Raw genomic sequence first — 23,131 nt, forward strand, 5'->3', positions numbered from 1 at the left:
GTTCTAAACTACACATTAATAATATATGAGTTAATAGTTTCATTTAGATATTAGATTTTATTTGAAACCTTATAAAATCTTATTAGTAATATCTTGAATTTAAGTAATGACTACTTTATGTAATTATTTATAAATTAATTTAATAATTATATCATCAAATACATATCATGTAAATATTTTAGGTATATATACAACATACAATTTTAAAATATGTTATAAAGTTTAATTTTAGTTTAAAAATCTTTCATAATATATAATATAATCTCATTCATCTTTATTATTTATTTGATCCACGTTGAAAAAAAAAACCCTTCAAACTTAGTAGGAGTAGGGGTGGCAAAGCAAACCCGTCCCATATAAACTCATCCCATGTTTAGCCCGCAAAATGTTGGTCGGGTTGTCCTGTCCCACATAAGAAATGTAAGTTCAATTCACTAGTCCACCGTGCGTAAGATGTAACCATAGGTCATTCTGCGTAAGAAGAATAGTTTTTTTTTTACAATTAAAATTTTATTTATTATAAAAAAATCTATTTCTTCTGCTTAAAAATTAAAATTTCATCTTTGTTTTAGTTTATTCAATTAAGATAAAAAAAATATAAAAGAATTCAAGTAAGAGAATTGTTAGAAAGCTTGATTAAAAATAATTAAAATTTATGTTTTTGCTAATTGTTTTAGTACGTCTAATAGTATCAAATTTTTAAGAATTAAGATCAATGATAATTAAGTACATGATAATTGAGATTTTAAATTATAAAACTAATAATTTATGTCTACTGTAAAACTTAATTTAAAATGTGATACTACTTTAGAAGATCAAAATCACAATAAATGGTTAAATTAAAAAAACATTATTATGTGAACGAATAATTAACTAAAATATTACTGCTCATAAAAGAATTAAAAATTAAATTAAAAAAATTATATATTAATGTCTAGCCGTCTTAGCTCAGCTGGTAGAGCGCATGGCTTTTAACCATGTGGTCGTGGGTTCGATTCCCACAGACGGCGATTTTGTTTTTAAAGTTTTGATTATTTTATTAAATTATCATGCGGTTTTAATAAATTTGAAATGAATATATATTAGAAAGTGTTTCTTTTTCTAATCCTCTTCTTCGATAAAATCAATTATAAGTATACAATACTAAGTTATATATGATATATTGAAAGCTCCAAATTTTATTTTATTACCAGATAGAACTTTCTAAAGTTTAGCACTTGGAACTATTTTGCATCTATAGCTGGCAATACTTTCTGATGATAATGAAATTTTGTTGTTGTTTATAAATTTATTTGAAAATAACATTATAATTTCTCATGATTTTGCATTACATTGACTTAGTTATAAAATATGTGATTGGTTTGATTTTAGGTGATGTTTAGGCTCGTATGTTATCTATCATCTCAATATTGATAAAAACTTTTGTATCTTTTAAATTACTTTGAAATTGAGTTCATTCAATTTACTTATAAACAATTAAGAGTCAAATTTAAATATAATTTTTTTAAGAATGATGATGATGGATGCAAAAATAAGAAGATGATAAGGAATAAAAAAGGAAGTTTAAAGCTAATTGTGTTTTTTATTAGATTTTGTAAGTTTTTTTTTTATAATTAAGAACTTTTATTGTAATTATTGGAAAACATGTTGGAATCCTAATTAGTTAAATGAGTCTAAAAGATTTAAATTATATTAAACATTTTGTTGAATTTTGTATTCTTCTAATGATAAATGTTTTTTTAATGATGTTATAATTAAATCCTCTTGCGACTTCTATTTCTAAATTTTAATTATCGTTTAATATTATTATTAAAAAAATATTTTAGAATATATTTGACTATTTGAGTGCTTTAGAGTGAAGCATCACAAAATAAAATGATGTTATTTGTCAATACTAAGAGCTTTACATAAATGAAATCCTCTTCACCTTTAATCTACTCAAAAATATTTTAACTACTTGTCTCACCAACACTGCAAGACCTTCAATGATAATTAAGAATAGGAAAGCTTTAGAAGGATCCCCTTGTCACAAACCTTTCGATGGTAAAAGTTTCGTTGTTGGGCTACTATTAACAAGATGAAGCTAGATTCCAAACATCCTCTAATACATATAATTCACCTCTCGTAGAACCTTAATCTCCGTATCATGTACACAAGGAAACCTCCTGATTCAATCTGATGTTTTCTTGTAATTCACCTTAATTGTGATACATTTTTTCTTCTTTCGTTTCTTATATCTTCCACGACTTCATTTGTTATTAGTATACCATCCATAAGATTTTTTTCCCCTCAGGTACACATTTTGGGTTACATCAATAACTTTACTCAAATTTTAATTCCCATATTCCATATTTTAATTCTCTTTGTTGGTTCACTTTTAGTTAAAAAGAGCCTATTACAATTTGTCATTCTTGGAGTTGTTGCCAAATGAATGAATTGCTAACATTAGTTGCTTTCACTTTTTTGCAAATGATGAAGAGTTTCCTTTACTTTTCCAATTACTAGGTAAAGAACTTTTTTTCCTTCCACTATACTCTCATTTATATGCCATCACTTCTCTAACCATATTTGTAGTACCTAATTTCTCTTCTCCTAATTATGGATAGATTCTTCACCTCCTTTTTTTTTAGTCATATTTGTAGTATATATAGAGTATCTCTTCTCCTAATTATGGATAAATTCGTCACCTCCTTTTTTTTAGTTGTTTGCATAGTTTTAATGGAAATAGCTTAATACCATGGGCTTCTACTGTTATTTTTTATATCTTTAGCTTCTATATTCTTTTATGTGTTTTTTTCAACAATTTTTTTTTTAAAAAAGAGAGCAAACGATTATATCCTTTTTTATAGATTAATTTGAAGTTAAGGAGTAGTTTATATGAAGAAAAAAAATACATAAAATATTTTATAATATGTATATGTTTAGGTTAGGGTGTGGATGAGTTTTTATTAAAAAAATCAACAAAAACACAACCTTACCCTCTGAGCCTTGTTTATCTACAACAACTTCACTATATTACTAATATATTACTAAATTGGTTGCAACTCTACTACAATAAAATCATAAAATAAAAACCAATTTTAGATATTAAAAATAATTAATTATTAAAAATTAAATTAAAAGTTATTTTAAAATTAAAAAAAATTAATTTTTAAATTAGTTTCTATTATTGTTAAATGGTTTCAAAATTGGTATCTAATTAGTTACCAAAATGTTTTTGCTATCAAATTTAGAATTTAAATAATTAGTAGTTAAAACTTTGGTAGTTAATTAGATACTAGTTTAAAAACCATTTAATAATAATATAAATTAATTTAAAAATCAACAATTTTTTAATTTATAAAATAATCTTTAATTTAATCAATATAACAACTAATTATTTTTTTATCTTTCATAATTTAATAACTAATTATTTTTTTACCTTCGCAAGAGGTTGTTTAATGGAAAATATCATTTGTAAGAATCCCTATTTTCTAGATTTAAAATTGATATCCAAAAGCCCTTCTACAAATATTTGATATAAAAAATGGTTACTGAGATATATTAAAATAAAGTAATCAACAATATGAAAAATTACAAAAGCGTTGTCCGGTTTAAAATATCATATATTATACAGATTTGATTTCAATAAAAGAAAATATAAACTTTAAAACTAAGAAAATATTAAAGAAAAAGACCTTTTTCTTTTCCTTATGACAGTGTAGGTGGGAATATCCATAACAAATGGTTGGAGAACACTTGCCTACAGTAGTAAGCAGGTCTCAGAATGGACAGTGAAGTAACTTCAGAGGCTTTTTCACCTTAACCTCATGATAATTTCTCCACCCTTTCTAGCTATTTATCCGGTGATTATTTCATAATCTTTTTTTACCTTTTGAGGTTAAACTTTTGCATAAACAACATGCATGTTGGTGGAAAAAAACATTTAACTTTCGCAATCTTTTCTGCTGACACTTGTCTGTTTAGACATCTTCTATGTTTCATGTGACCTTGTGCATGCGTGCCATGTTTGCATTTGTTCTTGATAAGGTATTACTCGTAAGCTGTTTGATTAAGTCACACATTAATTGAATAACTTGATGGCACGGCATTATTATTATTAGTTGCCTTATATGACTAATTAGGTCATGTTTTCTTTGTTCCTCTCGTGATCTCATGCAATTCTTTTCAAACTAAACAACCTCACACATCAGTTTTAAAGGTGGGAATGAGATTGCTCCTGCTTCATCACTTCCAAGCTTGTTTAAAACGTGTCTCTTCCTCAATGCTTCAAGAACCTTTCTTGTCCCCCACACTGTTCATGGAACATGAAAATGGTGTGCAAGTGCATGCCCTCTTTACTTTCCCTTCACCCCTTGCATTAAATTTCCCTCTTTTCTCCAAATTTCCTCCCTCAGGTCAGGTCACAGGTCAGATAAAGACCACCTTAAAAACCGAGGCAGTAACGTCTCCGTCTCACCACCTTGTTTTTATCAGCTTCTTCAACCCCTCTTTATTGCATCCTAATTAATACCATGAAATAAAGACAGTTTCATTCGGCAAAAGTGCCAGAAAAAACGGTGCAGTTTCCCCATTTTATCATCCTTTTGTTCATGTGAAAGTGTGCCCCACAATTTCAAGAATAATTTTTTTTAAAAACTCTACAAAAGAGTTGCTAGATTTTTTCTTCTCAGAGAAGGATTCATCCAAACATAAACATAATTTATTAGTAATTAATAATACTAAGTACTAGTTCTTGATACTATTAAATTAAAGAGACATAGAAAACCATGTTTGATCGTCTCCCTAATAGTACTTTATAACTATGTACATATATGTATCGATAGCAGAAAAGAAAAGGTAATCATATCATACTAGAGAGTCTGGCAAGAACACTATGTGCATTGATTATGAAATTTTATTCAACTTTTTCAAGCGGTGCAACTTGATTGACAAGCTTCTCTGGTACGAGTGTGGAACCTCCATGTGAAGAGGTAGTCCCTGGATTCACAGGTCAACTTCATAACGTCACAGAAGGCGTTAACACAGCATTTCTTCTGCTGATCACTTTGCCATTCTATCCTCACCCAGCAAGAAAATCCGTTTGAAGAAGTTGGAATGTTGGACTCAGAAAGATGCAGTGCTACCTCCCCACTGATCCTCTTGCATTGGAGATTTCCAGCACCAGCGTTCACCATAGACTCGAGCCAGGGACACAGTGGCTGACCCACCATCTCCTTATATGCAGAATTCGCCATCCTCACCCTGTGGTTTGAGTCTGATATGACAACTGGCAAGGACTCAGACTCAACCTCTGCTTCCACCTCCTGAGACCTTTTTGGGGTTTGAGATGGCAGAGTTGAGTCTTCACCAATGCACACAACAGTTATGGAAGAGCCAATGGGGCGAACTGGGTGGGGTTGTATGACATTGTTGGAAACTGGCTTTTGCAGCTGTTGCAAGAGATCTCTCTCTTCAGGAACACTCGCTTTGGTGTTCAAATCTATCACCCCTCCCCCACAAGGCTTGGTTGTTGTTGTTGCTGTTATTGAGTCCAATTTGGGTGCAGGGGCGCCAGGAGAACATGGAAGAAGAGGAAGTGTGACTAAACTAGGATTCATGAGGGAGTTCTTTTCTATGCTTCGATTGAGCATTCCAAGTCCATGGTTGGGATGGGGAAGAGGGAGTGGAGGAGGAGCAAAGCCCTGGAATGAAAGGTTGTTTCCTGGGGATGTTACATGACAAGGGGGACAAAATCCTAAAATGTGTGTTTTGTGTCTCTTGAAGGAGGAAGGGGGTAGTGTCAAAGGAGCTCTACCTCTCTTTCTGGTCCTGGTAGGCCTGGCTTGCAACTGTGGCCATAAATTCCTAAGGTAAGGAGATTGCTTGATCTTGTGGGAGAGAGAGGAAGAGCCCTCAGTCATGGAGTTTGGAGAGGTTTCAGGCTTTGGAGCTATAGGCCTATACCTTGACATGATCTCAGCAGTTTTTGCTGGATTGGGGTAAGGATTCAAGGTCTTGATCATGGTTATTGGCTTTTGAGGAAATACTAGAGGAAATGGTGTTGCTGGGCAGAGTGAGGGATGGAAAATTATGAGAAAGAGGGCTAGAGGGAGAGTTATAAAGGAGGGAGGAGAGGGTGAAGGGGGGTGAGAGTGAGTAGAGAGTGTTGGTGTGAGGAGAAGAGATGAGTTTTGTTTGGTGGTGTTGAAGTATTGAGAAGTGGCCAATGAGAGGTAGGCAACATGAAGGGAGAAGGGAGGAGAAAGTGACACTTGTAACTGTACGGTGGGTACGTGTTGGGTAGTCTCAAGAAGGAGGACATGTGGGGATTGGACAGTGAAAGTGGGTCCATGCATGGTTGATACTATTGGATAAGAATGCAGAATGGTGCATGGTGCAATGCAATGGTAGAATGGGAAATAGAGTGAAAAAGGGTTTTTAAGAAGGGTGAATGAGTTAGGCCAATGAGGTGTGAATCTGGCTTATTATACCAAAAGGGTCTGTGATGATAACGCGTGTGGTTTAGAGTGGCATGCATGAAAACACCTATGAGGATTGGTTTGGTCGCCCTGTCTTTTTCCCTGCTTTCATCAAACACTTCCCCTTTTCAGTCGGTTACATTTGCTGGTTTTCCACATGTCTCTTCCACCCTTTCCCATTGCATGCAATCAATGACATTCACTCTCATTGGAGACTCGCTATTGGTCTCCAACTCATCACCATGAAATCAATCTCAAGAAAAGACAGTAAATGTTATTCACTCTTTTCAACTCATGCATCACTAATCTCTTCTCTTCTCTTTCTCCTCTCTTATTACCACCCCTCTTACAAAAACTACTTCCTACTATACCATATACTACTATATACTTACTTACTGCGTTTCACTCTTGAACTTTGAGCTTCTTGCTTATCTTCATGCTGCATTTTCGCCACGTCTCTCTCCAACACCCTCCCATTCGGTCATTCACAGTTTCCCCATTAATCTAACCTCGTCAAATGTGTTCAAGAATTCAAGACAACAAATTCCTCATCAAACTCAAAAATGTGTCTGTTAACGTACGTTTGAGAGTGCTGTTTTAGGTTACAAGCCTCTCCACACTTTAATTAAGTATTAATTGTGTGAATATATTTTTAAAGTGCAGACCCTCAAGTTCTTAACCTTCAGAGAAGGACAAAGAAAAGTGTAATCGTAAAAGTTACTGTATTGAAGTAGCTATGTTAGAAGTTGATAAATTTATTATGTATAATGGTTTTGTGGTTAGATATTTAAAATATTTTACACTGTAACAAATAAATGATTCTTTTCTCTAAATATAATAAATGATATATGGAACAAAGAGTCTTGTATCCTTCTAAAGCAAATATTTTCTTAGTCCATAATCATAAGATCCTTTTAAAGCAAATATTTTCTTAGTCAATAAGAATATATTTAGATCATTGATTATAAATTTTTTATGTATAAATTTAGTTTTTTTATTGTGACAGGAAAAGTTTAAAGTTTGACTTTAAAATAAACCAGTTTTAAGACATGGTTATAATAATTGATTTGATGTAATATTTATGTATTGTTTGAATATACTTCAAATGTTTGAGTTTGTGATCAAATTATTTTATCTAAATGAATGAATTTTTTATTTTTTTTTATGTTGAGTAATGAAAAGTCAAATATTTCAATTAAGGTAAATTCGTTCAAGTTGTTGTTATTTAGAAATAAAATATTTTATTTTAGACATAGGAAGAAAAAATTGAACTTGGATCTTTCTGCATAATTTCTAAATTATGCAAAGTCATCTAGCGAACCTACTCTTGCTAGACGAAATTCAATTAATTAAGAAACTAAGAGTTTTGATTGTTGGACATGTAAATTTTCGCTAAGAAAGATGATTTTAGGCAAACCTTTGGTGTAGTCATTCGGCAGCTAGATGAGCAATTTTTTTATTGAGTGATTAAAATTTGTTGGGCAAGCTAATAACGTCTTTGCACTAAAAAAAATCATGAAATAGAAACCAATTTGTAGAAACCAAAATAATTAGTTGGAATAGTAACTAAATTAAATATCATTTTAGAAACTAAAAAGAAATTTGGTTTCTAAATTAGTTTATATTATTTTTTATTATTGTTAAATAGTTTCTAAATTGGTATCTAATTAACAACCAAGGTTTTTGCTACCAAATTTAGAAACTAAATAATTGGTAGTTAAAACCTTAGTTGCTAATTAGATACCAATTTAGAAACTATTTAACAATAATAGAAACTAATTTAGAAACCATTTTTTTTTAGTTTCTAAATGGTCTCTATTTTAGTTCCTATTGTAACTAATTATTTTGGTCTCTAAAAATTTGTTTCTATTTCATGATTTACTTGTAGTGTTGGTTGGACGAGTAGAATGGTGGCTAAGAAAATTGCAACATGTGCTAAATTTGTTGGGAAATTAAAATGTTGGTTGAGTGATATTTTCAAAACTTTTGATAAAAAAAATGTTTCTGAATGCTAAAATTTATTTATCTTTCACTATATTGTTATATTTGATCTATTTGTATTGAAATATTATTATAACGTAATAGATAATTAATTAATTGTAATTTAACATTTAAATTGAGTTGAATGGATATGTATGAATGAAAATCTACGATGTTGTGATGTGTGCAGTCATAGTCATTTTAGAGAATTGATACTATGTTGAGATGAAAGTGATATATTGAATTAGGGATTCGTTAAGGAGTTATCCTAACTCTAATGATATTTGAATCATATAGATCAGGTGGTGAGAGTCAAAGGAAGTACATATAACCTAATTTACAATATAAAAAAATTGTGTCTAATAGGTCATAGAGATTTAACCTAACACATGAATAAAAAGATGTTGATTAAATTATTTATTTGAGATTGTATGATCATTAGAGCAAATGAATGAGACGTAAATGTAACATGTGTATAATTTAATATACCCATGTAGGAAGGTTTTAAAAACTTTAGCTTCCCTTGTTTTTGTGTGATTGTATTTTTTATTAACTTTGATGTATGTTACATAGGAGCATATGATGTTGCAGAAAAAGGACAATCTCATGTATAGATGAGCTAAAGATAGAGAAAAAAAATTATATTTTGTAATTGTTATTTTCTTTTCTTAAAATGTATATATATATTATTATAATTGTAAATTCTTTGTGATGTTGTTTGGAAGACTTTAGGTTATGACATTCATTATTGTTGGTTTTTAGTCTAAAGATTATTTCATCTTCTAAATAATTAAAGTAACTTTAAGAGAGGGTGGAAGCATCTATGTATTAAAAGGAATTACTTATCTTAAATTTTTAAATAATTTTTGTACCATAAATAAAGTCATACGTGGAGGTAAGAAATGTTAGGTTATGTGATAAATATACTTTATTATGTTTGCCATTAATAAAATAGTTGTTTTACACAAAAAACAAAATTAAAACAAATGAATAGGTTTCGAAAGCATCATAACAATGAATGGAGTAACTTTCACTAGAGACATGTTATGTTTTAGTTTTGTTAGACGATGATAAAGAATTTGTGGATGGAATTGAATAAGTCAATGAATTAAGAAATGGATTTTAATTTTGCAATTGTTTTTTACATTTGTTTTTATCTCAAATTCAATAATAAGATCTAAAGTGGATTGGGGAAATTCTGAAAGTTATTAATAAACATAATTCAATACGAAAAAGAAAGATTATTAAAATGTTAGGTATTTTTATTTGCTAGCATTATGCTTTAAAAAGGCATCTTAATTATTTTTGTCATCATTGTTATGATGGAAATCTTAAATAATTTTCAAGTTTTTCATATTATGTCAAGAATCAAAATAAGTTTATTATCTATAACTTCAAGTTGAAGATTTATATCATTATTTTCTTGTCAAAATTAATATTGAACAAAATATTTTCAAATTTTTCATATTCTCTCATAAGGAATCAAAACAAGTTTATTATGGATGACTTTAACTATAATAGACATGAATTGAAGGAATTAGATAATTATTTTCTTCTCAAAATTAATATTGATCAATGAAATGAAATGTATACAAAGTGATTATGAGAACAATTTTAAATGATTTTAGTTGTTTGTTTTTCTATATGATGAGTACGAAGAAATATAAAAAACATTTATATGAAAAACTTTATAAGCATGTCTTAAATTTAAAGGTCACATAGTTTTAAATGTTGCTTTATTATTTTTATGGAGAGTGTCTAAGCATTAGGACAAGTCTCTACCTTAGCATTAGGACAACTTATTAGTATTTTTTTTTTAATTGTTATTTATTTTTCTTCCATTAGTATATTTTATGTTTATTTCCTTTATATTTATATTTTTAAATTTACTTTAATAATGCATTAATCTTTTTATCTTTTTATTATTCAATTGTTTACTAGTAACATATTAATCAATTTTCATTCTTAAATTTATTTAATTTATTCTCAATGATATATTGATAATTTTTATATTTATTTTATTTAAATTATTTTCAATGACAGAATGATCCATATCCAATTATCTATTTTTGCTTTAATTTATATTTGTTTTTACTTTGTATCATGTAAACTATTCTAAATATTATTCTTTTCATGATTGAAGTTAATAAATTTATATAAAAAAGAAGATAAAATGTAAATGAGTTTTAATTTAGTAAACTTTGATAAAAAAAAAAGCCATGTGTATGCTTTATTATTATTTTTACATTTTGTAATTATTTTTAATATTTGTTTGGACTATGTGTATAAAGTATTAGTTGAGAGAAGATATGATATATTTAAGTATGTTTATGTACTCTGATCCTTAAAACTATATCAAGATGTCTTGAAATATAGTGGTTATAAAATCTAAAGAATTAATTACTAAGTACATGAATATTTAGATAATTAAGAGAACATTAAATTAGATATATCATAGATAAAATTTCAAACTATTCAATATTTATTCAACCGTGATAATATTAAGTAAAGAGTATTTATATTTTTTTAAGTTGAGAGAATGGTTGATATTATAATACAAACAATTATAATTATATCAATATTTTAAATAAAATATACTTAATTACTTAATCACTTTTAAATAAAATTTTATGTTCATAGAAGTTAAATATAATTTTTTTTTGACAAAAATGGAATATGAAGTAATATATTTGACAAAAATGATATTCAATGAATTAATATATTTGACAAAATGATATTGAATCCTACATTTGTAGTCAAATTTATGTCCTTTTTTTTATATATTGTACTTTATGTTTATTGATATTAAATTTGATCTACCAAACTTATAATGAAGACACCACTGCAACTATACAATAAACAAACTTGTCACTAAATGTAAATAAGATTAAATTAAGTTTAAAATTAACTTTAAAATAATTATATTATGATTAATATTTTAATAAAAAAATAATTTTAATCACTTCCAACTTTTTATTAAATAATAATTTTTTATTAAGAATGTTACCGTTATAATATTTTTAATTATGGTGTATTTATGTTTATTAAAATACAAACCGATTAAAAGAAGAGTTGAATAGAGTATTAGTTGTATAATTATATAAATGGAAAATTTAAGTTAGTTCTGAAAATATTTCATAACAGTCAGTTATTAAGCTTTAAAGAACACAGGTTTTATATTAAAGTTTTTTTTTCCTCCTGAATATATTTAACTTCAGAAACATGTATATGTTATTTATAATTAAAATTTAGCTTGTATACTGCTTTATGTGTTCTCACAGTTTCACTTTCTATTCATTACAATAAACTATGTTGATAATTGCAGCGGTTATGACAGTTCAATGTCAAATTTAGATGAGACAAATCTTCTCTTACTTTGAGATTCTTTTGTTCTGCACAACACAGATTATAATTTTAATTTAATAAAACACATAACATAATCTTGATAAGAACTTTTATAAAATCTGACTCTTAAAGTTCAAGAAATTCTTAATATTTTTTTAATATGTTTTTAGTATTTAACCTTGGGAGAGTTGAAAAGGCAAAAGTTGTGTGTGTGTAAGAGTGTGTCCTCTGATGGAAAGAAAAATCTACTCTTCTTTACCTTCAAACTACCTCACTCTTGCTCAACTCCAAGAGCGATGGCTCAACCAACGCAACCAGAATAACCAGTCAGAATCACAAGACGAGGCAAAAATTCAACAATCTCCGAACCGGAACTACCTGAAACAACCGCACCTGCAAGTAGTCGCTCCGAGCAATGGATCCGCCTCCAAGTCCAAGTCTCGTCCTCAGAAGCAGTATGTTATCAAGACTCGGAACGATTCTGAAACTCACCGCCTGACTGCGGCAGTGGAATCGGATGACCGCCGCAAATCGGTGAGAGAAATCGGTGATGGAGGCAAAACCTCCTGTCCGGACCTGGACCTGGACCTGGACCTGAACGGAAAAGCAAAAGCAAAAGGAAAAGGAAAAGACAGTGAATCAAATTTGAAGATTAGGAAAGTGAAACCTGAGGAGAGAGAAGGTTCTGGAACAACGGCACAGGAGAAGGAAAAAGCGACAATGGAGAGCGAGGTGAAGGAGAAGGAGAATGGCTGGGGAAAGATGAATGAGGTTGAAGAGAGAGTTAGGGTTTTATCGATTCAATCATCAGAAAATGGAAAACAGAAGGGAAGATTAGGGAAAATGAATAACGGTTTTGTGCAGCAGAGGAAGTACGGAGGAGGAGAGAAGAAGATGGTTTGGGTTAGGAAGGATGAGATTTGAGAGTTTGTTGTGTGGTGTTGTTAATCATTGTTTAAGTTTATCAGAATCAATGTTTTCTAATATTTGTATTATTTCCTTTCTCTAATCCATTTCTCATACTCTGTTGTTTACAGAGAATCATATTTGTCTCTTCAAAATACTATTTTCTAACAACTTTATTAGTCTGATACTATTACATTACAGTTTTCTGAACCAGACTCTCCGACAAGAACTACAACGCCGGCGCCGACGAGAAAACGACTCGTCGTCTGAGAGTGTCTTGAAAATGGTAGGGGTGATGAACACGAGAAGTTTGAGTCTCCCGAGAGAGCGAGATTACTGATTCAGGTAAATAAATTAAATAATTAATTTTTTTTTTTTACTTTTGCTTTTGCTTTTTCCAATTTCTGACTTTCTAAATCAATGCCATTTAATTCAATTTATAAAGATCACGGGTGGTGGTGATGTTTTTTTCAACTTTAAATAACTTCACTTTTTAATCAGAATTCCAATATGTATAATTGTATATATAAACACGATTTATCTATATCTATATATATATATTTATAATTTAAAAATAATTGTTTATTTTAATAAATTCGAATGAAGCTACACCATTTTTCAATAAAGTTTCCTTAAAAATATATCATGAACTAATATGAGCATGTCTACCACTTTTATATTATTTTTTTTCAGCCTATTGTTTGGTAGACAATGGATGGATAAAGCAAATAAAATAATGTAACTTTACTATATTATCATTTTTAATATTGATTAGCTTCATATAATCTATACTATTCTTGTATATTATATTATATATTAAAGTATTATATCAATTGATTTTAATTTAAAATTTATTGCATCAATTAATTTTAATATATAAACTTATTAAATTAATGAATTTTAAACGATACATTTTAAAATGTGTAAATATTTATTATCATATGACATATTTGTAAAATTTAAATTATATGAAATTTGGTATGCATCATAAAATTTGATTATTTGAATTCAATTAATTTTCATTCTATAAAAAAAATATTAAAATAGCAATCTGTCACAGGAGGAATCTGTCACGAACCTTATTGTAAAAATAAGAAAACAACAATGAAAATTTGAATTGGGCTTCCACCTAACTCAAGAACAAAGTTTTGGGCCTCTAGGATTTTATGTGCAGGTCAAGGAATGCACTAGAGTAAATGGTCAAGGTTGTTACGTTCTTCAACTCCATAATTTAAAAAACCACCCCATTAAAATCTGAAAATCTAATTTTGTCCTTTTAAAATTTATACTGAAATGTACAATCTAAAATAAAAATAAAAAATATTTTAGATTATACATTCTAAAATATAAAACATGTATTTTGAAATATATAAAATAAAAAAAAATGTATTATGCAATTTATAATACATTATTTTTAGATTTTTTTTATAATTAATGTCAAACACAATTAATTTATTTTAAAGAATAATTTTTGTATTTTAAACATAAATAATTTATTTAATACAAATATTTTTTTAATAGGAATAGTATTCACGTAAAGTAAATACAATAAATCATGACAAGATTTGATATATTAATTATCAAAAATTTTGTACAATATAATTGCTAAATTTAAGATACAAAACATAGGTACATTGGAAAACTAGAACTATTTTCCTGTTACATGTCTCCTTTGGTAATTGTAATGCACTTCGAATTTTATCCCACATTACATTTATTGAAATTACATTACACACTTAAAATATTAAAATAAAAATCATGGTAAAATGACATTAGATTTTGAACAATAAACAACTTGTCAAACAAGTATGTTTTTGTTGTAACTACAATCGTGTATAACCATCATGTGGACTATCTGGACGAAAATGCAACAATACATATGGTCAATCTTTGTCCACCTAAGGAAATATGTAGGGGTGTGATACTAATATGAATTAGTGCATGTATCTGCCTGCACATGTTGAGGGATGTGAAGTTAGTGTCACACTGGTAAATAGATGGTCAATAAAGTGCAACCATCGATCATCGATAACAACAACTACACCTCCTTCAAATGGTGAGTGAGATCAAGGAATCATTTGCTCGTGAGCACATCCCAGTTCGGATATATTCCAAGAACATGGATATCGTCTCAAACACCCAACTAGGATGATGGTCATCACAAGGACTCTAGAGCACCCCCAACATCGGTAAGATCATCGATCTTCACCTGCACAACGGCAACTGTACACACATGGTGTCTGGTGACATAATGTGATGTTTGAGAAATGAGCTCATGATAAATGTTCATATATCCATGCTTGATCCATCATGAACTCAATATTATTCATACAACCAACTCAGTTTAATGTGAGCATCACCGAACTCCACCCCAAGCAGCTCAACCAACAATGTTGATGGATGTGAAATTCAACTTTACAACGAACAAAATTGTTCCACAATGGGGAGATGCACCAATATAGACATGTCATCCAAAATAATAATCATCTCACCAACAAAAAGGTGAAAATTGTTGGTGTCGCGATGTCACCTCTCAATAAAGATTGATGAGTCTTTTATTAATGATCTTATAATTAATGTTTCATAGTGACAACAAGCTAATGTTAAGCACCACGATCCAAGTTGGGGATAAGGAATCCCAAACTTACATAACTTCCGTTTGTGGCAAACCAACTTCAATTCCTTTTAATCATCACCCTCCCACAGTTTACAAGTCATGTGGTTAGTGTAACTCAGTAGTAATGACATATCAGCAGGTCCCCAACACATCTCACTTATTCACCGTGTTGTAGCAACTTATGAGAATACATCTACATCAATGACACAACAACTTGTTCTTTGTCCCTTCTATGAATCGATATCGTCGATCTTTGTTTAGGTTCTGCTTGCAATAATGATCCACTACTAGTATATTTGACAGCCATAATAACAAATGATACAATAACTACTATTTTTTAAATAATAAATACATTCCAAAATATGCATTCTAAAATGTATTTTTGGATATGAAGAATAAAACTAACAATAAAAAAAAAGCTAAATAAACACTTACTCCTTAATGAAGGGGACTATGAAACATAGATATCAACAACAATGGCCAATGCACTTTTGAAAGGGTTCTCGCACTAAAAAACAAAAGAAGAACAATGAAGCGGTGCAGCAAAAATGAAAGAAGAAAATACAGGAAGAAGAAAAAGTAAGCTTAAATATAAATATAAAGAAAAATATAATTTATTCTTTTCACATATACTATGGGGGTGCAGTCTAAATTGATGGGGTTGCAGAATGCACAGCCCAATTGGTACAAGGTGAAGTCTTGTCAACTTACATGCTAAATTACTTTATCCTATATACTTCAAATATAATTTATATATTCATAATATCTTTAAAATTTTGATATTTAATTAGATACTAATTTAGAAAATATTTAACAATAATAGAAACTAATTTAGAAATTATTTTTTTTAATTTCTAAAATAATCTCTAATTTAGTTAATATAACAACTAATTATTTTTTATTTATAAAATTAATTTTTATTTAATTATTTAATAATTTTCTTGTAACAGTAATAATGAATTAGCTTCAAAATTGCACCATTTAAAAGGAACTCATATTAAAAGAATCTGTGATCCAGAAAAATTGAAAATTTAACTTCTCAATGGTGGAATCTGTAAGTTGTCTCCAGAACAATCAATCTGAAAATATAATAATAAATTTTGGATTATTTAATTTAGAATACATTTTCAGCTAATCTTTGTTTCATTTTCATAGTGTATAATTCACAAATGCTACAATTAAGAAATGTATTTTAAATTATATAATCTAAAAATATATTTTCAATTTAAAAGTCTAAAAATGTGATCATAAATTTTAAATGGTACAATTTAGAATATATTCACGGTGTAATCCAAATGCATTTCAATGTGTGAAGATGTAATTCAAATTTTAAAAATCCAAAAATATAACAATTTAGATAGATAATTTAGACTTTTCTCTCACCCTTGCAAAGATGTAGGAATAAATCATGGGGTGAAGGAAGAAGAAGCCCAATGATTAAGTTATAGGAAAACTTTGGACCCTTTGGGCTTTTGTCTGCAAGCCCCATGAATGAACTTTTGGGAGGAAACAGCAAATGTGTAAATTTTGTTTTATTATGCTTTAATCTATTTGGTTTCATTATCTACCATCAATCTAAATATAATCAATTTTAAACTAAAAGCAAAAATATTGATTTAGTATAATGAGATTTTCCAAAAAGAAGATATCCAACCAAGTATGATTTCAAAATTTAAAAATATTGAAAGTGATAATTACTTTTAAGTTCTAGACCGTTTTATACCATTAACAAAAATAATGGTGCATAATTCCAATTCTTGTAACTGATTAAACCAAATTAATCTTAAATTATTTGGTTACTGAATTGAATTTAATGGAATTCTTACAATTCTCTTTATATTAGAAAAATGATGATCAATCATTTCAGAAGATGAAAAAGTTCTTTCATCTGATACTGCTAAAAGATGGCTCAAGATAATGCTGCATGCAACCATGCAAGTGGTGTCACTAACAACAAAGGTGGAGGTGGAGGTGGTGGAGGTGGTGGTGGTGGTGGTGGTGGTGGAGGTGGAGGTGGAGGAGGGGTTGATACTAACAAAAATGCAGCTGCAAAGACAGTGGAGGAGGTGAAGCCACATGCTGTGCAAGAGCAATTGCCTGGAGTTCAATACTGCATCAGGAGTCCTCCTCCATGGCGTTAGTACACTGTTATGTACTTACAATAATAATGATAACAAGAACTACTACAAAGAATTTTAATTTTGTTGGAATTTAGGACACAAAAGCTTACATATCAATGCAAAAAATAGAGAGTAGCAAACTTTTTATTAAAATATTTGTGAAAGAGAATGTATGATTAATTGAATGTTGCTTCATGATGCAGGTGAAGCAGTACTATTGGGGTTTCAGCATTACCTTCTGAGTCTTGGGGTTACCGTTCTGATTCCAACTATACTTGTTCCTCAAATGGGTGGAGGATTTGTAAGCACTTTTTTCTTCTTTTTTTTGTTTGCTTTTGAGCTTTTAAATTTTAGAAATGAGACTTAAATGTTTGATGAATGTAGGCTGAGAAGGCACGGGTGTTTCAGACGCTTTTGTTTGTTTCTGGAATAAGTACATTACTTCAATCTTTGTTTGGAACTCGACTTCCAATTGTACTTGTTGGTTCACACACTTACATAATACCTATAACTTCTATAATCCAAGCCAGAAGATACAGTTCAGAAACAGATTCTTATGAGGTCAGTGACACTATTTTTTCTTATATGTTGGACAGTATTACATTTTCTGTTAGTGATTCTGACTTAGCCTATGCTTGATTTTTCTAGAGGTTTGTTCAGACAATGAGAGCCATTCAAGGTGCCTTGATCATAACAGCTTGTTTCCAAATGGCTGTTGGATTTTTTGGCTTTTGGAGGAATGCTGTTAGGTGTGTGGTTTTCTTGGCTGGTTTCATCATCTGATCATCTTCTTTTAATAACTATTATATCTCAATTTTTATCAACATTTTTAATGTTGTTAACCACTTCAATCATCTCAGGTTCCTTAGTCCACTCAGTGTAGTCCCTTATATAACTTTCACTGGACTCAGTCTCTATCGTTTTGGTTTCCCAATGGTATTTGTGATATCTTGATTTTCATGTTCCATTCAACTAGGTTTGTATTTCATGTTCCATATAACAGAAATTTTGTATTTCTTTTCCAATCAATGTTGCAGGTGACAACATGTGTTGAAATTGGGCTTCCTACATTAGTTATATTTGTTTTCATATCGCAGGCAAGTTGGTCTTGCATTGTTTTTTACCTGTTTACTTTGTCCTACTTGATCTTGGTGGACCAACCAAAGATTTGTAGACAAATTTAACAATAGAAATAGGATTTTAAAATGTATACATCCTTTAAAATCAAGGGATGAAAAGTCAACAAACTTATCACTTGGTGGCTAGGTGTTAAATTAAAGTCAATGGATGAAAAATGAACAAACTTATTACTTAGTGGCAAGGTTTCAAACTATGGATACTGTTGCAGTTTTAAACCTTACCTGGTGATATGATTGATGGTACTGAACTAAAGTAAACCAGAATTGTTAGTGTAATGATGTAACAGATGTATGAAAATAAGTTAGAAAATGTATTATAGGACACACAGAATGTTGGATTCCTAAATTTTCTCTAAAGAAATTGTGTTCTAAAATAATTGGCACTAAAAACAATAATTTTTGTGTTTTTGAAAAAACTAGTTTCCAACAGTGTTTTATAAATCAAAAAGCAGAAATAGCTAGATGCTTTCTCATCTTCTGTTTTCCTTTTCTAAGTGTTGTGGAAGTGCTAGAGGACAAACACTTTCTAATAAGGATTTCAGGATGAAAACAGTAAACAGACAATTCCTAAGAAATTCAAAGCCATTTAGTATTTATTCTTTAACTTTTTTATCAAAGTGTTTGTGTTCTATGCTTATGCAGTATCTTAATCGTTATATTGGAATCAAGAAGAAGTCTATATTTGAGCGATATTCATTGCTCTTCACTGTTACAATTGCATGGCTATTTGCACTGTTTCTAACTTCATGCACTGTGTATAACCACAAGTCAGAAAGTACACAGAATAATTGCCGCACTGATCGTGCTGGACTTATCACTGCCGCTCCATGGTAAGATTGAATGCAGACTGGTTTTCTCAATCAATGATCAGTTATCTAAACGCTTTTAAGAAATACTGAGCTTAATTATTTGAAGTTGAGCATGCTTGTCTTTGGAAAGAAAATTGTAGAAATGATGAGATTGAAAATGAGAAGATAGTACTACATGAACAGCGATTTATGAGATAGGAAACACACGTGTTGTATGTATGAAAATTTAGTTTTACGAAAATGCTTTTGAATATAAGAAATGTTTATATAACACCCTTATGAGTCATACCAGTTTTAGGCTTTTTTGTTAGTTCTACTTTTACATGTATGTAGACCCTTAGGGGTTTAAGCAGATGAACTAAAAGGTTAGCATTATGAAGTGACTTTAAATCTAATATAACCTTATAAAACGAATGTCTAATGTTTTTTTGTCCGGGGAAGTAATTGGATTATGCACCACTTAACAGTATACACTATGAAATATGAAATGTCCTAACAGTTAGCATGTATACACAGGGTGTTTTTTCCTGGTTTCTTCCAATGGGGGGCTCCTACTTTCCATGCTGGGGAGGCTTTAGCTATGATCGCTGCTTCCTTAGTTTCGTTTTTTGAGGTAGTCACTTTACACCTTAACTCATCTAAAACTAAAAAATCATTTAATGTTCATCTTGTTCTAACCATTTTGTTTGCCTTGAAACATTAATTTTTTTGGTGTATACACCACTTGTATGCAGTATACTGGTACATGTTATGCTGCAGCAAGATATGGAAGTGCCACACCAGTGCCACCATCTGTTATCGGCCGTGGAGCTGGTTGGGTGGTAGGATTCACTAAATTTTGCGATTTTGTCCCTTGACTCTAGCACATAAAACTTGTGATGTGACCCCATTTTAGTTGTTTTTGTGATTTCAGGGAGTAAGTGCTTTGCTCAGTGGCGTGTTTGGTTCTATAACAGGGTGTACGGCATCAGTGTAAGGGTTATAAACTTGTTATCTTACCTGGGGCCCCTTTTTCCCCTGTATTTTTCATATATGCTTTGATTCTATTTCAGAGAAAATGCTGGTTTGTTAGCATTGACAAAAGCAGGAAGCCGAAGAGTGGTCCAAATATCATCTGGTTTTATGATTTTCTTCTCTATATTCGGTATGCTAACCAAATCAATGTATACCAATCATAATGTCAGAGTCTTGGAGAATATTATGGCACACTGGAATTTGATATCCAAAATTGAATACCAACATTGCCAAAAACAATTTATATCAGTATATGCAACTCTCACCTTGTTAACTAGCTTAATTATGATGAGTTAGTTCGTATATATGATTGGATTAGAAACTAATGTTCATGAACGAATGATAGAGTATTCATTATTTCAGAGTCTTTGTACTGATACGGTAAAAAATAGTTTATATGATAGGATTTGATGCTATTGTTGATGAACCAATGATTTTCTTCATGAAAGTGTGATAACTCTTGCTATTTTCTCTTAAACCAGGGAAATTGGGAGCATTTTTTGCTTCAGTACCCATGCCAATTATAGCAGCATTATACTGTGTGTTATTCGGCTACGTGTGTAAGTTCTCTCTAATTAGTATTCTTTGTGGTTGGTTTGCAAAAAGAACTTAAAAGAGCATTTTTTTGGAACATTATGCAGCTTCAGGGGGACTTGGTTTTCTCCAATTCTGCAACCTGAACAATTTCAGAACGAAATTTGTGCTGGGGTTGTCATTCTTCCTAGGCCTCTCCATACCACAATATTTCACAGAATACTATCACGTGAAGCAGCATCATGGAATTCCCATATGGGTGAAAACTCTTTAACCAAAACCCCATCATTGAAATTTCATTCATGTCATGTGGTGTGTGCTTTTTTTCATTGATTTGATTTGAATGAATGTGGTGCAGTTGAATGATGGTATGACTGTGATGTTCATGTCCCACACAACAGTTGCAGCCTTGGTTGCTTTCGTTTTGGATGTCACATTGTCTCGTGAGGATGATGCTGCACGTAAAGACATTGGTTTGCAGTGGTGGGAGAGGTTCAGCTTGTACAGCGCAGATGTTAAGAATGATGAGTTCTACTCTTTACCATGCAGACTTGATAAGCTTTTTCCACCATCTTAGTACCACCACCACCACCACTTTATTTCCGTGATTAATGCAGATCTGGTTCCTCACTTTTTTCTTTCAATTTCCTTGTCAAAACTTTGTTTGGTTTCACTCTCATATGTTTGGAGCTAATGAAGTGAAAAATGTTCCAAGCTTCAATTCTTGTTCATCTCATTTCTCATCATTTACTTCATCTTCCAATGCTTCCCTTTTCTGTTTCAGAAACAGTGTTTTGGAAATGCTCTCATATTATTAACCAAAATTAATTTCGTAAAGGTATTTTTTTTCTGTATTTCATAATTTTTAATTACATTATAATTATTTTGAAATAGATTTCTTTATTAAAAATATATATTTTTTAAAAAGTTCATCTGAAATGACTAAAAATTTTACATCGACTAGAGATTAAGATACTGTAATTTTTTATAATAAGTGCAAATCTTTCTTTATAAACTGATTTTATGAGGTTGAGTTATCATTTGATAAAAAAAAAAATTTAAGATCAAATTAAATCAAGTGTGGTCTATTTTTAAGGTAAGGAAACTTATATTATGTACTTGCCTTTAATTTTATTCCATAAATAAATTTGATACCAAAATCAAAACTTATTCTAACTGTTTAAAGAAACAAAATCCATGTTCAATCTTTTCTTTCCAAGAGATTTTTATAATATTTTTAAGTTGCAAAATATTTCACTCAAGAATTCATATTTATAAGATTATTATATTATCTTTAGATTTAAAATGAGTTTAGAATAAATAATGATAAAGTATTTTATTTATCACAAAGTATTATGATAAAAAATTCAACTAAAAGAGAAATATGAATTATTTGACATTATTTATGTATGTAAAAGTGTAAGAAAAAATATTTTCATTAAATTAAATTAAGAAAAATTAAAATTTATAAAGAATAATTATTTTGAGTAAATTATCTTTAATATTATTATTTTATAAATGTAATTATTATTATTATAAATATATTATGAGCCGGAAAACATGGGCAGTGGAAACTGGATCTTCGTTTGAGAGTGAGATGCAGTGGAGGCAGCTGATATGTTGCTATTACTATTCTTATTCTTATTGCACTTTTCCATCATTATTCACACCATTTTTCTCTAACTCTCATCCATTCCTCCTTATTAAAATCTCTCTTACTTCTTCTTTCATTTTCAAAATAATTTAGCTTTTTTTTTCGAGACAGCTATTAATAATCTATGCAGCACAGCACAGACATTCATACGACATAGACACGGACATGATACGACATAGACATTGTGCTATAGATTTTTCAAAAATCTTACAAATATTTTTTTAATTTGACACTTCACATATATGTATCTTACGAATGTCGATGTCCGCTACGTATGTCTGACATGGATACGCCATTTAAAAGACGTGTCCGAACCTCATAATTTACAATCATACACCATGTCATAACTAGAAAGAAAAATATCTCATAATTTACAATCATACGCCATATTATATCTAGAAAGAAAAATAATTTTTGATTGAAATGGAATAATTTTAAAGTTACATTAGCCATATTAATTATAAAATACTGACTTACATTATATTATAACTCGAAGAATTTTTTTTTTTATTAAAATAGAATAATTTTAAAATTACATTAATAAAATTGTAA

The 23,131-nt window shown here is 29.8% G+C and overlaps 2 protein-coding genes and 1 non-coding gene across 4 annotated transcripts; 2 read left to right on the top strand and 1 right to left on the bottom strand.

Annotated features, from left to right (window-relative positions):
• Window positions 1–937: 937 nt before the first annotated feature.
• TRNAK-UUU (transfer RNA lysine (anticodon UUU)) lies at window positions 938–1,010 on the top strand. Its single transcript has one exon. It is a non-coding gene; the product is annotated as a tRNA-Lys (tRNA).
• Window positions 1,011–4,772: 3,762 nt separating this feature from the next.
• Window positions 4,773–6,152, bottom strand: LOC137816563 (uncharacterized). The gene has a single exon (XM_068619755.1). It carries the CDS (start codon window positions 6,003–6,005, stop codon window positions 4,911–4,913), a length of 1,095 nt encoding a protein of 364 aa, XP_068475856.1. The 5' UTR covers window positions 6,006–6,152; the 3' UTR covers window positions 4,773–4,910.
• Window positions 6,153–12,864: 6,712 nt separating this feature from the next.
• LOC137816564 (putative nucleobase-ascorbate transporter 10) lies at window positions 12,865–21,655 on the top strand. Of its 2 annotated transcripts, none has more exons than XM_068619756.1 (15): window positions 12,865–13,037; window positions 17,153–17,445; window positions 17,633–17,730; window positions 17,814–17,990; window positions 18,078–18,178; window positions 18,290–18,365; window positions 18,467–18,526; window positions 19,211–19,398; window positions 19,894–19,990; window positions 20,112–20,198; window positions 20,291–20,349; window positions 20,430–20,521; window positions 20,874–20,951; window positions 21,033–21,184; window positions 21,284–21,655. In XM_068619756.1, exons 2-15 carry the CDS (start codon window positions 17,214–17,216, stop codon window positions 21,500–21,502), a joined length of 1,716 nt encoding a protein of 571 aa, XP_068475857.1. In that variant the 5' UTR covers window positions 12,865–13,037; window positions 17,153–17,213; the 3' UTR covers window positions 21,503–21,655. The 2 variants fall into 2 exon arrangements, with proteins under 2 accessions (XP_068475857.1, XP_068475858.1); XM_068619757.1 differs by having other exon boundaries at window positions 12,900–13,037; window positions 17,177–17,445.
• Window positions 21,656–23,131: the final 1,476 nt, after the last annotated feature.

This window comes from Phaseolus vulgaris, chromosome 1 (genome assembly GCF_000499845.2).
Source record: "Phaseolus vulgaris cultivar G19833 chromosome 1, P. vulgaris v2.0, whole genome shotgun sequence".
Lineage (NCBI taxonomy): Eukaryota > Viridiplantae > Streptophyta > Magnoliopsida > Fabales > Fabaceae > Phaseolus > Phaseolus vulgaris.

What these genes read in the sequence shown, in the direction of transcription:
- LOC137816564 (XM_068619756.1), top strand. Translation starts at nt 17,214, where the DNA reads ATGGCTCAAGATAATGCTGCATGCAACCATGCAAGTGGTGTCACTAAC. An exon ending in ACAGGGTGTACGGCATCAGT is followed by an intron (nt 20,350 to 20,429) that starts GTAAGGGTTATA and finishes ATTCTATTTCAG; the next exon opens with AGAAAATGCTGGTTTGTTAG. An exon ending in TGTGTTATTCGGCTACGTGT is followed by an intron (nt 20,952 to 21,032) that starts GTAAGTTCTCTC and finishes AACATTATGCAG; the next exon opens with CTTCAGGGGGACTTGGTTTT.
- LOC137816563 (XM_068619755.1), bottom strand. Translation starts at nt 6,005, where the DNA reads ATGATCAAGACCTTGAATCCTTACCCCAATCCAGCAAAAACTGCTGAG.